At 42.4% G+C, this 15,787-nt stretch overlaps 2 protein-coding genes and 1 long non-coding RNA gene across 3 annotated transcripts; 2 read left to right on the top strand and 1 right to left on the bottom strand.

Moving 5' to 3' along the window:
- Positions 1–2,730: 2,730 nt before the first annotated feature.
- Positions 2,731–3,161, bottom strand: LOC134013023 (uncharacterized). The gene is made up of 3 exons (XR_009928668.1): positions 3,117–3,161; positions 2,944–2,995; positions 2,731–2,846 (listed from the first exon to the last, which is right to left on the bottom strand). It is a non-coding gene; the product is annotated as an uncharacterized LOC134013023 (long non-coding RNA).
- A 4,580-nt stretch (positions 3,162–7,741) lies between these two features.
- LOC134012689 (uncharacterized) lies at positions 7,742–10,722 on the top strand. Its single transcript, XM_062452230.1, has 6 exons — positions 7,742–7,753; positions 9,466–9,654; positions 9,715–10,035; positions 10,126–10,293; positions 10,417–10,507; positions 10,610–10,722. The coding sequence occupies exons 1-6, from the start codon at positions 7,742–7,744 to the stop codon at positions 10,720–10,722; spliced, it is 894 nt and encodes a 297-aa protein (XP_062308214.1).
- A 1,735-nt stretch (positions 10,723–12,457) lies between these two features.
- LOC134013123 (phospholipase A2 inhibitor and Ly6/PLAUR domain-containing protein-like) lies at positions 12,458–15,280 on the top strand. Its single transcript, XM_062452908.1, has 5 exons — positions 12,458–12,551; positions 12,758–12,862; positions 13,018–13,179; positions 13,656–13,772; positions 13,879–15,280. Exons 1-5 carry the CDS (start codon positions 12,482–12,484, stop codon positions 14,193–14,195), a joined length of 771 nt encoding a protein of 256 aa, XP_062308892.1. The 5' UTR covers positions 12,458–12,481; the 3' UTR covers positions 14,196–15,280.
- The last annotated feature ends 507 nt before the right edge of the window (positions 15,281–15,787 follow it).

The following is a 15,787-nucleotide window of genomic DNA, read 5'->3' as shown; positions in this document are numbered from 1 at the left end:
AGATCGGCAGGTGAGCATCTGTATTTTGAGCTGGGAGCAGATCCTTATTTAAGCATTCAGAATACAGAAAGGTGGAACAAAAAAACAGACTGTGACGTCATGAAATAATGGTCCAACCACATTCCCATCATTCAAAATGGATGCACCCATGTATATTTACATTTAGTCATTTAGCAGACGCTCTTATCCAGAGCGACTTACAGTAAGTACAGGGACATTCCCCCGAGGCAAGTAGGGTGAAGTGCCTTGCCCAAGGACACAACGTCAGTTGGCATGACCGGGAATCGAACTGGCAACCTTCGGATTACTAGCCCGATTCCCTCACCACTGAGCCACCTGACTCCTGTATATATGTCTATGGATGCACCACCCACAAAAATAGAAAAGCAGTTCTCATTGTGACCCACCGTTGTGTTGCGACAACTTTACCTAATGAAAATATAAAGTAAAGCATTTTCTTTTAACCTTTGCGCTGTGGGGGGTCTGAAACAGCGCAAAGGTTAAAATAAAATGCTTTACTTAATTTTTTTACTTTATCTTTGTATTAGGTAAAGTTGTCGAAACACGACAATGGGTCAAAATGACCCAAAGGCTGCAAAAGGGTTAAGTAAACACTTTCAGGGTTGGTCACATCTGATTGATGCATTTGGACCTGGCTTAGATCAGGTGACAACACAGAACAGGTTGCACAAGACAGCCCATTTATACTGGGACAGAAACCCACTCATCCCTGGAGCACCTTTGCCCATTCTGTGAAAGAAATAAGGGATTTTCTTTATGCTTATGTTCATCATAATAAGTAGATCAGCTATTGCCTTATTATCTGTTCATGTATTCTCATATTATTCATTCACATATATGAGTTCCTATTGTAACCTATAGTGTACTCTAATGGCAGTCACAGGTCTGTGATGTGGTATCCCTTGAAGCTAATAATGCTAACTATGTTCCCACACTGAAGAGTTAGCCCTATTCCATGTGTAGGGAAGACTAACCCTAATGAATATGCTGGATCCTGAAGTTTTTTTAATGTTACTTTTAATCCTGTTTTGTGTATATGAATAGTGAAGAGTAATGATTGACGTCATATCACATCCCTCACTACTGGTCCGGTGACTACCACAGCCCCAATTTCTGGACCGAGACTACGATAGCCATCACTACTGGTCCAGTTACATTGGATCCATTTCGGAGGTGCATTTTTCCAAAGCGACATACAAATAGTGCCTATAGTTGGACTGATATTAAAGGACTAGATGTATACATCACTCAGTGGTTCGTGCCAGGGCACGTTCTGTATCCTAACCATACACAAGGCAACAAACAAAGTATCTCAATTACATAACTCTGATGATTGGACAACGCTACAATAACAATAAGACAACTCCGTATCCAAGTGCAATATTGTCAAAAGAATGTTCGACATGATCCTTTAGAGCACATTGACATAAGTATCTGACCAAGTAGATGCCCTAAGGGCAAAGACACATACCAATAACTGCCACACCTCACTTAGATTATTGTGTGTTGTGCATCAGCCTCCTCTTCTCCACATACCATTCTGACTCACCTAGGCGGTTCCCCAAATTGTCAAAATGATTGAGAATTGAAAACCAATCAACTGAATACATACTATTTTGTGTCAGACAACACAGTTAACCCAAATGCCCCAGCACTCCAGGCACTGACTACCCAATATTAATCACCCGAGGACCTGGCCACAGACCAGCAGTAAAGATGGAGTTGGCAGTCCCAGGACTAATAGTGGGGTCTGTGGTATACATAGAACTAGTAATCACCAGATCAGTAAATCGAAATCTGAATCAGCTTTATTTGCCAAGTAAGTTTGCACAAAAAGGTAGGAAACCTAAGGAAGGTGCAGAGGGGCACTGCAAGAACATTACATGGTACACACGTGATTCGAGTCAATGAAGAAAATACTGAACACCAGCACATTCACATGGTATTTTCCCCCAAAGAATAGACGACACCTGTCAAAGACATACAGATAAGGATTGCGCGAGGCATCAATCACATTCAAATTCACATGATTGGTGGAAGGAGGAGGCACCAGAGCGTGACAGATCTGCACATCTTTGATCTATGTGTGCCTGAACGCAGGTGTATTACTACATGGGCGTGGATGCCGTCCAGGAGAGTTTGCTGGTGGACGAGGGGGCTTTGAACAGCGCCCTGGTGAGTCTCGCCCAGGCCCTGCAGTGCGACCTGGGCGACAGCCTGCCTGACCTCCACTTAAATGCCTTTCTGTAGCTATTCTGAAATGTGTTCGTAGTTCATAGCATGACCCACTTCAGTAACGATGAAACCAGAAGAACCAGATCCAGACAGGTTGCTTTACAACATTGTATTTCTGAGATAAAAAATATGGAAAAAAGTAGATTTACGGTTTGAGTACAACATGGATGATAGGAGGTTTTCATTTATACTGTACACAGAAAGAGTTGATTTACACCAGATATGGTATAATATATACAAATATATATATTTGATATGTTGATGATACAGAAAAGTTGAAAAAAACTGTAGAGTATGTTCATGATGTAAGATTCATTCACAATCCTGGAGCCCACTACACATTTAGCTCCAGTACTTTTTGACCTGTGTACACATGGATCGCAACTACTTGGAAATGCCAATAAGTGTTTTTATTTTGGATTCAAAATACTTTGTGTGCTGCTTGTAGGGGCACAGACACTCCTAGGTGACAATGCCTCAGTCCTCTTTGGGGATTCCAGAGGAACAAATCATCCTCTTCCAAAGCCCTCTGAAGAATGCACGGATTCCCTTCTTCTTCTTCTTCTTCTTCTTCACCTGTCTGTCTTCATCTGCTGAATAAAAACAGCATACATCACTGAATTAATTTCACGCATTTCAAACTAAGGAAATGAAGGCCAAATTATTGTGGAGCTTTGAATAACTCACCAGCACACTTTGCAGCCTCTCCACTGCACTGCTCAGGAACAAGATCGGTGAGCTGAATACAGAGACATAGAAATGAACGTGTTTAAAAACATCCAAAGGTGAAGATGGGGGTTGATTAAAAAAGAGCAAGGTGCACAAACCATAGAAACTTAGTCACATATATCATCTCTTACCTGAGGAAGCTGTGTGGCCAAGAGAGGGCAGTCAGGGACAGAGATGTGCCTGGAGCAGTTGACACACTGGGACAGGAAGATGGAAACCACTCTCATAATCAGATTAGAGACTTCACACGGAAATACGTAATTATATATTTTTTTAAAATATAAAAATGTATTATATTTATATGGATTACTATACAAAAATAAGGATACCTATAACTACATATAATCGAGTGAGAACGTAAAATCTTTGAGTTAATTTAGAAAGGAAGTAACACAAACTGGAAAAGAATGTATGAAGAAGATGATGATAACGAAGCATATGAAAAAATCTTTTTTTTTATTATTGTATGATTAAAAACTTCCCAATACATCCATATAGCCGGAAACAAAACCATGGAGTTAGTCTGTGGATCACAAAGGGTTTACAAAATGCCTGTTTAGCCCTGATCAATTGAACCGAGAACTGGTAGAGTTGCTCAATGGTGTTATTTCCACTGGGGGGCGTCATTAGCAAATTGTTTCCTTGTATTGCATAGAAAAGAAGACAATACAGTAGTGTAGAAAATTGGATTTCAATAATGTTTTGTCACTGTTTACAAGACAGTGGTGTAAACTGAACAATGTGTTCGAACCATTAAGACTACTAGGCATTTCAGAATCAGAATGGGTTTTAATTGCCATGAATGTTTGCACAGACAAGGAATTTGCTATGGCAGGAAGGTGCATACATTAAACATATAGGAATCTTAAACATTTAAATATGATTTAAATACTATACTAAGGGTACGTAAACTAGCAATACTAAGTGGATTTAGAATTTAAATTAAATATACAATAAAATATACAATAAAATATAAAGTTACCGTCATTTACAATATAAAAATACAAATATTACAAAAAATACAAATGGTAGAAGATACAATTGTGTAATGCAGTGCAAAATGCAATGTGTTTAAGACATTAAGTCATTAAAGTCAGTGTAAATCCTTGGCCTTGTTGAAGAGGCCAACAGCGGATGGAAATAAACTGTTTTTGTGGCGTGTGGTAATGGTCCTGATGGACCGCAGCCTTCTGCCGGAGGGGAGTGACTGAATTAGGGAGTGTCCAGGGTGGGAGGAGTCGGACAAAATCTTCCGCGCTCGCCTCAGGGACCTCGAGGTGTGCAGGTCCTCGAGGGTAGGCAGATTGCAGCCAATCAGCTTCTCAGCATTGCGGATGATAAGCTGCAGCCTGCTCTTGTCCTTGGCAGTGGCAGCAGCGTAGGACGGGATGGACTCAATGATGTCTGTGTAGAAGTGCACCATCATTGTCTTTGACAGGTTGAATTTCTTCAGCTGCCGTAGGAAGTACATCCTCTGTTGTGGTTTCTTGGTGAGGGAGCTGGTGTTCAGTTCCCACTTGAGGTCCTGGGAGAGGATAGTGCCCAGGAAGCGGAAGGACTCCACAGTGTTGACTGGTGAGTCGCACAGGGTGATGGGGGTGAGTGGGGCTGTATTCTTCCTGAAGTCCACAACCATCTCCACTGTCTTGAGAGCATTGAGCTTTAGGTTGTTCTGGTTGCACCAGGTCACCAGGTTGGCCGCTTCCCACCTATAATCAGACTTGTCTCCACCAGAGATGAACCCAATGAGGGTGGTGTCATCCGCAAACTTAAAGAGTTTGACAGACGGATGACTGGAGGTGCAGCTGTTGGTGTACAGGGAGAAGAGCAGAGGAGAAAGGACGCAGCCCTAAGGGAGATCTGGTGCTGATGGACTAGGTGTCAGAGACTTGCGTACCCAGCTTAACACACTGCTTCCTGTCAGACAGGAAGTCTGTGATCCACCTGCAGGTGGATTCAGGCACGTTCAGCTGGGAGAGCTTGTCCTGAAGCAGGGCGGGGATGATGGTATTGAAGGCAGAGCTGAAGTCCACAAACAGGATCCTGGCGTAGGATGCTGGGGAGTCCAGGTGCTGTAAGGTGAAGTGGAGGGCCATGTTAACTACATCGTCCACAGACCTGTTGGCTCTGTAGGCAAACTGCAGGGGGTCCAGTAGAGGGTCTGTGATGGATTTAAGGTGTGCCAGCACTAGGTGCTCGAAAAACGTCCTTACCACAGAGGTCAGGGCGACGGGTCTGTAGTCATTATGTCCTGTTGGCCTTGGCTTTGTGGGCACAGGGATGATCGTGGAGGACTTGAGACAGGCTGGCACATGGCATGTCTCAAGGGAGGTGTTAAAGATGTAGGTGAACACATTTCAACTGCTGTGAGATTGTAATTTAACACTGCTCATACCAGTATTTCTATATCACAGGATACACAGTCAACAGCCATGGCCCTCAGAAGATCCAACACAGCATTTGCGTCGGGAATTGTTTAATGAAAAGGTCTAATGAAAATGTTTTAATATAAATGCTTCATAAGCGTGAGACAAGAATCAAACCACTGATCAATCATGAAAGAGCATATTGTTATACTACTAAATTACATTAGTAGTAAATATGTGTTTTTGAAAAACAATTTGAATAACATGTTGTAAAATGAAGTATGTGACTCTATAATATGAGTAAAACTGTCAAACAAAGACATTGATTGGTTATGATTGTCTGCTGATTACCATGTCACATCCATGTGTTTTTGTTGTGTACTAAAACACATGTCTGTGTGTTTATTTAGTAGGTAATTTTGACCTGTGGTAATCACCAGACCAGTAGTGGGGTCTGTGGTAATCACCAGATCAGTAGTGGGGGCTGTGGTAGTCACCAGATCAGTAGTGGGGGCTGTGGTAGTCACCAGATCAGTAGTGGGGGCTGTGGTAGTCACCAGATCAGTAGTGGGGGCTGTGGTAGTCACCAGATCAGTAGTGGGGGCTGTGGTAGTCACCAGATCAGTAGTGGGGGCTATGGTAGTTACAGGACCAGTAGTGGGGGCTGTGGTAGTCACCGGATCAGTAGTGGTGGCTATGGTCGACACCGGACCAGTAGTGGGGGCTGTGGTAATCACCAGATCAGTAGTGGGGGCTGTGGTAATCACCAGATCAGTAGTGGGGGCTGTGGTAATCACCAGATCAGTAGTGGGGGCTGTGGTAATCACCAGATCAGTAGTGGGGGCTGTGGTAATCACCAGATCAGTAGTGGGGGCTGTGGTTATCACCAGATCAGTAGTGGGGGCTGTGGTAAACAAGGCCTCAAAGAGTGAACTTTACCTAACCTGGTCGTCGTCACGCATACTGAGCCTGATAAACAAGAAGTTTAACCTGGATTTGTGCATCAGGGATCGCATGAAAAACACTGAAATGGTTCCACTGGGAAAACAGAAGCAGACAAATAACCATTTAGAACAATTGTAAAAAAAACTGACTATAAAAAGTCTATAGAATATAGAGTATAGTAGGGACTCAATCAAAACCATACTTAACACCTCCTTTTCACCTGCATCCCATCATCATTCATGTAAATTCTTGAGAAACTCCTTGGTTGTGGTTCAGCTCAGTAGAGTATGTTGTGTTATCTGTGAGGAGAAGAGCCCAGGTAAGCTCTCTCTTGGAAGTCGCTTTGGATAAAAGTGTCTGCTAAATGAATAAATGTAATGCAGAGAGTCAGGATCAGCTTTGTCTTGGATCGGCAGGTGGTCAACTGAACATTAAGCTGGGAGCAGCTCCTTATAAAGTACACCACACCAAACCAAAATCTTTTTTTTTTTTTATGAGATGCTTGATTATAATATGATGTTCTTGATTGACCTTTTGATTGCTTTTATAACAAGCTTCCAACTGACCAGTGAAGGTGGTGGCCTGTTACAACGTGAAAGAGACACAATACTAACTGCTTGTAGTTATCACTCGTTTAATAGTAGATAGATTTAAGTTTGAATCTCTTGGTGTCTTGGCCTGAGTCAGGAAACTGTTTCACACTCCTAGACATCGCATGGCACACACTCAAACATCCCGTTTTGATTCAAAGCCTTTTTGCTGTTTGGAGCAAGGTTTTGTAAAGGTTTATTCAGCTTGGTCTGACAAACTGGTTGTTTGAAAACTGTAGCTATCAGAACACCTCAGGTATACCTCTTACTGGCTCACACACTTTACCCTGCAGACCTTACCTTACCACCTTACCCTGTCTGGTTGAAGGATGGCCTCCAAATCCACCTCTCGCCTGTGAGCGTGGACGAGGGGGCGCGGACGAGGGGGCGCCTGGGAGCGCGGACGAGGGGGCGCATGGGAGCGCGGACGAGGGGGCGCATGGGAGCACGGGCACGGGGGCGGGGGCAGGCGGCGGCCAGAAGTCCTTGGGCGAAGGGGGCGGCGGCGGCCAGAAGTTCTTGGGCGGAGGAGGCGGCGGCCAGAATTCCTCCGACCTGTTTCAGCATTCCCAAAAGATGAAACAGGTCAGACTGGTTGCGAGGTCAGTTCACCTATGGAGTGACGAGAGTGTGAGTGGACTTAAAGCCATTGCAGACTACAAAGAGAGAGGCTACAGTGAGACCCAGTCGTTTGTCCTACTGGCAGATGAGCTGAATGCCTTCTACGCTCGCTTTGAGAGGGACAGTGACCCCCCCTGCAGTGGAGCTACCTGAAGGCCTAGCCAGTGGTGTGCCTACACTAACTGTAGCTAAGGTGAGGTATTGCTTCAAAAAGATCAACCCTCGCTGGTCCAGATGGCATATCAGGTAAGGCCCTCAGGGGCTGTGCTGACCAGCTAGCAGGGGTCTTCAGTGACATCTTCAACCTCTCCCTCAGCCTGTCTGTACTCCCCACCTGCTTCAAGAGGACCACCATCGTCCCTGTGCCCAAGAACACCAAGGTCATCTGCATGAACGACTATCGCCCAATAGCACTCACCTCCGTCATCATGAAGTGCTTCGAGCGGCTAGTCAAATCATCCATCTGCTCTTCGCTGCCTCCCACCCTGGACCCCATACCGGTCCAACAGGTCTACAGACGATGCCATCGCCCTGACAATGCACACCGCTCTCTCCCATCTGGACAAAGGGGATACATATGTGAAGATGCTGTTCATTGACTACAGCTCAGCATTCAACACCATCATCCCCTCCAGACTGGTCTCCCAGCTTGTGGATCTGGGACTAAGCACCTCCCTATGAAAGTGGATCTTCCACTTCCTGACGGGGAGGCCACAGGTGGTGAGAATCAGTGACCGCACCTCATCCACACTGATCACCAAAACAGGCACAGCCCCAGGGCTGTGTGCTCAGCCCTCTCCTGTTCTCCTTGTTAATTAATGACTGTGCGGCAACGCACAGCTCCAACCTCCTTGTTAAGTTTGCTTACGACACAACGATCGTAGGCCTCATCTCTGACAGTGACGAGTCAGCCTACAGAGAGGAGGTTGATATCCTGACATCATGGTGTCAGGACAATAACCTCTTTCTCAATGTCAGCAAGACCAAGGAGATGATTGTGGACTATAGGAGGTGGCAGGAGGAGGAGCATGCACCCCTATACATCAACGGATCCGAAGTGGAGAAGGTATGCTTCAGATTTGTCGGGGTGAACATCAGCAATGATCTCACCTGGTCTGCTCACACGGACAAGGTGGTCAAAGCGGCCCGGAAACGCTGGGCTTCTTTTTTACAGATGCACTATAGAGAGCATATTGACTAGTTGCATCACAGTGTGGTATAGGAGCTGCACAGACAAAGACCGCAAGGCCCTACGTATTGTGGTCCGGTCTGCTGAGTTCATCATCGGCAGGAAGCTTCCAGCCCTACAGGACACCTACCACAAACGATGCCTCAAGAAAGCTGGCAGGATTCTAAGAGACTGTTACCACCCATCCTTCAGTCTTTTTACTCCGTTGCCTTCTGGCAGGCGATACCGTAGCATTCGGTCTCGCACACGCAGACTGGACAATAGTTTCTTTCCAAGGGCCATCAGGCTTCTGAATGAACATTGATATGGACACTGATACACTTTTCACTAGTCACTTGACACACTGTCACTTTCAGCTACTGGTTGCACTATCAGCAATATTGAACTATTGTACTTCACTTGTCTTCGGTTAGCATAGGTTTATAAGGTTAGTATAGGTTATTTCAGCTACTGGTTGCACTATCAGCAATGTTGCACTATTGTACTTCACTTGTCTTAGGTTAGCATAGGTTTATAAGGTTAGTATAGGTTATTATTTACATTTACATTTAGTCATTTAGCAGACGCTCTTATCCAGAGCGACTTACAGTAAGTACAGGGACATTCCCACGAGGCAAGTAGGGTGAAGTGCATTGCCCAAGGACATTTGGTTGGCATAGCCGGGAATCGAACTAGCAACCTTCTGATTACTAGCCCGATTCCCTAACCACTCAGCCATCTGACTCCCCTATTATGTGTATTATGTGCTACCCCTGGCTGTACCAGCTAGTACCAGTACCAGCTACCCCTGGCTGATGATTATTCCTCGGAGCTTGAGGAGTTTTGTGGGAAGATCAAGGCACCCATCATTGTTGAGGAAGTCTCCACTGAGCTCCTGGAGATGGTGGTGGACTCAGAGCAGAAGAGATTCCTGGCTGACCTCTCTCACTCTCACAGGCCTATCCTGGCCCAACAGCTGGTATGAACCTAGACATATCTAAAGTTCCTTTACCGGCCTGTTTACGTTGTGTTTTTTAAGTATGAAGAGCTTGCTGCTGCTGGATACATTATCTCTCATGTTCCTGATGAACTCCTGGAGATGACTGAGAAGAAGTCTGCGGAGAAGGCATTCCTGGCTGCTGTCTCTGAAAGTCTTTTCCTAGCCTTACTGCCTCCTGAAGCCATACAGCTTGTGGCAACTGGACACATCACTGATGTCCGTGCTGAGAAAGCTCTGGTGAAGGCTGAAGCCAAGGAGTTGGTGATGCCTGGCCTGAAGACTGCAGCTTCCAAAGTTGTGGAGGACCTCATAGCAGCTGCAGTAGAGATGGTTCACACGACCACTCCCCTGGATACCCAGGTCTGGAATCATTCATCAAAGCTTACTTTGCTGTTCAGACAACAGTACATATAACTTATCTAAGTCTTTACACTGATTTGCTGTTTACAGATTTCTCAGACACGGAAGGTGGCCCTCATCAATGGGAAGTCTGAGATTGCTGCTGAGGATGTTCTTAATGAACTCCTGGACAAGGTTGTGAAAGAGTCTGAGAAGAGGAGATCCCTGGCCCTGATCTCTGTCTCTGACTGCCCTCTCTTGGCCACACAGCTTCCTCAGGTATGAGACGATATGTGTGACTACGTTTTCTATGATTTGTGCACCTTGCCCTTCTTTATCAACTACCATCTTCACCTTTGGATGTTTTCAGACACATGTTAATTTCTGTGTCTCTGTATTCAGCTCACCGATCTTGTTCCTGAGAAGTGCAGTGGATTTTCTGCACCTTGCTCTTCACCTTTGGATATTTTCAGACACATGGAGAGGCTGCCAAGTGTGCTGGTGAGTTATTAAAAGCTCCACGATAATTTGGCCTTCATTACCTTAGTTTGAAATGCGTGAAATTAATTCAGCAATGTATGCTGTTTTTATTCAGCAGATAAAGACAGACAGGTGAAGAAGAAGAAGAAGAAGAAGGGAATCCGTGCATTCTTCAGAGGGCTTTGGAAGAGGATGATTTGTTCCTCTGGAATCCCCAAAGAGGACTGAGGCATTGTCACCTAGGAGTGTCTGTGCCCCTACAAGCAGCACACAAAGTATTTTAAATCCCAAATAAAACACTTTCCAAGAAGTTGTGATCCATGCAGATATGTGTACACAGGTCAAAAAGTATTGGAGCTAAATGTGTAGTGGGCTCCAGGATTGTAAATTATTCATACGTCATGAGCATACTCTACAGCATATTTTAACTTTTTTGTTATCATCAATATATAAAATATATATATATTTGTATATATTATACCATATCTGGTGTAAATCAGCTCGTTCTGTGTACAGTATAAATGAAAACCTCCTGTATGTTTTTATATAAATGCATTGTGTTATACTTGAACAGTAAATCTACTTTCTTGTTTTCTTTATTTTCAGAAATACATTGTTGTATCCTGTCTGGATCTGGTTCTTGTGGTTTCGTCATTACTGCTGTGGGTAATCCTTTGAACTATGAAAAGAAATACCTCCACATATATTTGATTAATATTGGGTAGTCAGAGCATGGATTGCTGGGGCTTTTGGGGTAACTGTGTTGTTTGACACACCCAAAATAGCATGTATTCAGTTGATTGTCAATTTGATTTCGAATTGAAAACTATTTGGGGAACCGCCTAGGTGAGTCAGAATGGTATGTGGAGAAGAGGAGGCTGATGCACAACACACAATAATCTAAGTGAGGTGTGGCTGTCTAAAATAGTTTCCTCTTCCATGGTGACTTTGTGTCACCATGGAATGTGTCCATATGTGTCTTTGCCCTTAGGGCATCTACTTGGTCAGATACTTATGTCAATGTGCTCTAAAGGATCATGTCGAACATTCTTTTGACGATATTAAACTTGGATACGGAATTATCTTATTGTTATTGTAGCGTTGTCCAATCATCAGAGTTATCCAACGTTGTAATTGAGATACTTTGTGTATGGTTCGCATGCAGAACGTTCCCTGGCACGAACCACTGAGTGATGTATACATCTAGTCCTTTAATATCAGTCCAACTATAGGCACTATTTGTATGTCGCTTTGGAAAAATGCACCTCCGAAATGGATCCAATGTAACTGGACCAGTAGTGATGGCTATCGTAGTCTCGGTCCAGAAATTGGGGCTGTGGTAGTCACCGGACCAGTAGTGAGGGATGTGATATGACGTCAATCATTACTCTTCACTATTCATATACACAAAACAGGATTAAAAGTAACATTAAAAAAACTTCAGGATCCAGCATATTCATTAGGGTTAGTACTCCCTACACATGGAGTAGGGCTAACTCTTCAGTGTGGGAACATAGTTAGCATTATTAGCTTCAAAGGATACCACATCACAGACCTGTGACTGCCATTAGAGTACACTATAGGTAACAATAGGAACTCATATATGTGAATGAATAATATGAGAATACATGAACAGATAATAAGGCAATAGCTGATCTACTTATTCTGATTAAAATAAAATAAAATAAAATCCCTGATTTCTTTCATAGAATGGGCATACGTGCTCCAGGGTTAAGTGGGGTTATAAATGGGCTGTCTTGTGCAACCTGTTCTGTGTTGTCACCTGATTTAAGCCAGGTCCAAATGCGTCAATCAGATGTGACTAACCCTGTGTTTACTTAATTTCTATTTTTGTGGGTGGTGCATCCTTTTTGAATGGTGGGAATGTGGCTGGACCATTATTTTATGATGTCACAGTTTGTTTTTTGTTCCACCTTCCTGTATTCTGAATGCTTAAATAAGGAGCCGCTCCCAGCTCAATATACAGATGCTCACCTGCAGATCCAAGATGAAGCTGATTCTGACTATCTCCATTACCTGGGCTCTTCTCCTCACAGGTAATACAACATACTCTGACTGAGCTGAACTGGTACTAAGTAGTTTCTCAAGAATTAATTACATGAATTGTGGTCAGATTTAAGTACAAGGAGGTATAAAGTATGGATTTGATCAAGTCCTTACTGTATATATTCTATAGAGGATTTATAATACAATTCTTGGACAAACGTACTAAATGTCTATTTGTCTTATTCTGTTTTTTCAGTGGAATCGTTGCAGTGTTTTGAATGTGATCCACCGTGCACAAGTGAAGTATTAACCACCTGCCCATCAAGCTCAGACTCAGTATGTCTGACACATACCCTGTTCGGTAAACTTATTTATTTGAAATAAGGTTTTTCTTCCATCCAAACCATCATTCATTTCATTTAGCATTTCTTTTGGTATCAAAAAAGGATAACATTTTTGCAAAATGCTCTGATTTAATGTGTATGTTGAAATTCTTGAAAATTCTTTTTTATCCAGTTGATAAAACAATTACAAAGGGAAAGTACTGCACACAATCGGTGGAGTGCAGAACACGTCTGAACGTTCAGCTGGATTATTCACTGAACTTCGGTGTCGATCCGATGTCTGAATCTGTGCTCTGCTGTGACTCAGATGGCTGCAACAAACAGACTCTACCTGGTAAGACCAACAAAGTTGTCATTTTAGCTAAACAATATCAGCTAAAGATATTTAAGGTATGAGATATACAGATACATTAAAACAATATGTCATGTGTGAAAGTATTTATATGTTCTCAAATATGTTTTTTTTTCAAACGCATCTTAGGTAGGATATACAGTAGTTGGTCATCAACAGGGGCAAGTGTTATGAGCACTACGTAAAATGACAATGGAGCCTTCCTACACTTTATTTTTTGAATAAGAGGGGTTTGCCATTGAACAATAAATACTGTAGGAGAATGGGAGGTTGACAAAGACAATTAGGAATCTTAAGTACAAGTACTTAGGAGTAACTTGGATATTTTTCTAAATTAGACTGGATAGTAAAAACAATCCATTATAACTGCAACTTTCATATAGATGGAGGAGACAATAATGAATATAACAAAAACAGAACAGTACAGTATATCTGATGGGATCTGTGTTTCTTTGCAGTCCCCAGTCAAGATCCAAACGGCCTACAGTGTGATTCCTGCAGTAGCTACTCAGACACTGTGTGTAACACCCCGGCAAACTGTGTCGGACTGGAGGATACATGTGCTGTGGTCAATGGTGAGTGTCTCAATGATGAAATGATCATGAACATGTGTTGGAGTACTTACAGTAGAACCCTGTGTGCCCTGAAGAGAAGGTCAGTATGTTCTTTCTTCTTTTACAGTAAGCACGGGTGTCGTCAAGGGCTGTATATCCTCAAATCTGTGCAGTGCGTCTCTGATGGCCACTTTTGTGGCTTCTGCAACTGAAGATGGGATTTCTTGCGGTAGTGTGAAGAATATCGCAGGCAACACTACCAATGTGCTGAATATCATATTCCCTACTGCTGGTTCTGTGACTACCACCCACCTCTTTACTAAACACCCAACCACTCCCCAAGCCCAAACTACTGATTCGAAAAATACAGCCCCTTCTACTGGTCCACTGAGTGTGGTCCTCATGCCAGTGTGGCTTACTATGATGGTCAAACTTACCTACTAATAGTTTTTTAGGACCTATTTTTAACTAAGACCTATTTTTCAATACTCAGGCCACATATTCAGAACTCTTCATACAATTCTCCTAAGCAACTTTCAGCTTGTCACAGCAGTTGTTTTCCCATTCAAAATGCGCTAAAACTGCCATTACACTTTATACATGTATATATCATATATATCACAATATAAACTCATTCTTCAATAATACTAGAAAAGGTTATCAACCAACAAGCACACTTTGTTTATAGGTCAATACTTTATGAGTGACAATGACAACAGGTAGCATTACGCAATGTTATCTTTTGTAAAACGTCTTTACAAAACAAGAATGACACCACTCTACTGTTTAGAATTCCCTGCCGTATACCTTAAAGGAGTGAATCAGACATGATTCAATATGTCAATGGGTATCTTTTCCTAATTTTTTCACACTGAGTGATTCAAAAATACAATGCAGTCATTTGTACACCCTCTACCGATACAGTAACAACACTAGGCAACTCTGTCTACTGCATTTGGTCACACAGGTTCTCATCCACATCACATCTTACGTCATCTTGGGCAACACACCTATGAAAAAAACTTTTTTCATGCCTGGTCCATCCCTGACTATCTTCTGCGATATGTCCAGGCAACCAGCATTCATTGTGTACAATGGGAATCAGCCTCGGAATGTTCTAATTGTTTAGATGGTTTTTATTTTAATTTTATATATATATATATATAAATATAGTATTATTGTATAAATGTAGCCAATTGCTGTCTATTCAATTTTGTATCATGTTAGATTTCGGACTTACGTAAGTTAAACAGTTTTGAGTATGAGTATGTAAAAAGAGTATGTAAACGTGTAAATTGACTTGTGGATACATACAGTTTTGGTGGTGGTTGTGTCTGAGTGAGAAAATAATTAACGTGATTAATCAATGAATGCGTTTTGTGCCAAAGCAATGACAAATCATTCACAGTTTAGCTCACATAGACTGCTGTGCTCCCTGTATGATACGTTTTTAAAATGTGACCTAAGTATTTAAATTATTTATTATTTGTATTATTAATTAATTTATAAATAAAGAAATGAAAGCATGATTTTTAATTTCAAATTTTTATCAAAACACTACACAAAATTCACACAACACAGTATCAGAAGATATTTTGCAACATGAAACACTTCATTCAAAAGTATACAACTATTTATAAAAAAAACAATTTTGTTACCGTATGGCACACACATGGTTAACACAATCTGATTCTGTTTGAACCAGTCACACTGTTGTGCTCAATTTAAAACACTTAACATTTCTACTTTTCTAATGATAGAGCTGGGCTTGATTTTTTCAGAGTTTCACAACACACAAGACTAGTACTACACAGTGATCCAATGTAGATCGAATCTCAGGTAATAAATTTGGCCCTCATCTTTTTTGTCCAAGTCCTCGACTCCAGAACGAATTTAATGGGGGGGGGGGGGGGGGCATTTTTTTTCACAAGGGGGCACGCATTTACAAAGCATGTATGAGTCCAAATAAGAGCAGGAAAGTGTAGCCATCTTGATATTTAATTTATAGCTTTGGAGCCGACCCTGCCTCCAGGTCT

Source organism: Osmerus eperlanus, chromosome 26, assembly GCF_963692335.1.
Source record: "Osmerus eperlanus chromosome 26, fOsmEpe2.1, whole genome shotgun sequence".
NCBI lineage: Eukaryota > Metazoa > Chordata > Actinopteri > Osmeriformes > Osmeridae > Osmerus > Osmerus eperlanus.
Note: the sequence above shows the minus strand (reverse complement) of the source record. Positions and strands in the feature narration are given on the sequence as shown.

Excerpts from the sequence above, each read along its gene's own strand:
- LOC134012689 (XM_062452230.1), top strand. Across the intron at positions 10,294-10,416 it reads TGGCCACACAGCTTCCTCAG|CTCACCGATCTTGTTCCTGA; the intron begins GTATGAGACGAT and ends CTCTGTATTCAG. Across the intron at positions 10,508-10,609 it reads ACACATGGAGAGGCTGCCAA|CAGATAAAGACAGACAGGTG; the intron begins GTGTGCTGGTGA and ends GTTTTTATTCAG.
- LOC134013123 (XM_062452908.1), top strand. The coding sequence starts at position 12,482 with ATGCTCACCTGCAGATCCAAGATGAAGCTGATTCTGACTATCTCCATT. Across the intron at positions 12,552-12,757 it reads CTGGGCTCTTCTCCTCACAG|TGGAATCGTTGCAGTGTTTT; the intron begins GTAATACAACAT and ends CTGTTTTTTCAG. Across the intron at positions 13,180-13,655 it reads CAACAAACAGACTCTACCTG|TCCCCAGTCAAGATCCAAAC; the intron begins GTAAGACCAACA and ends GTTTCTTTGCAG.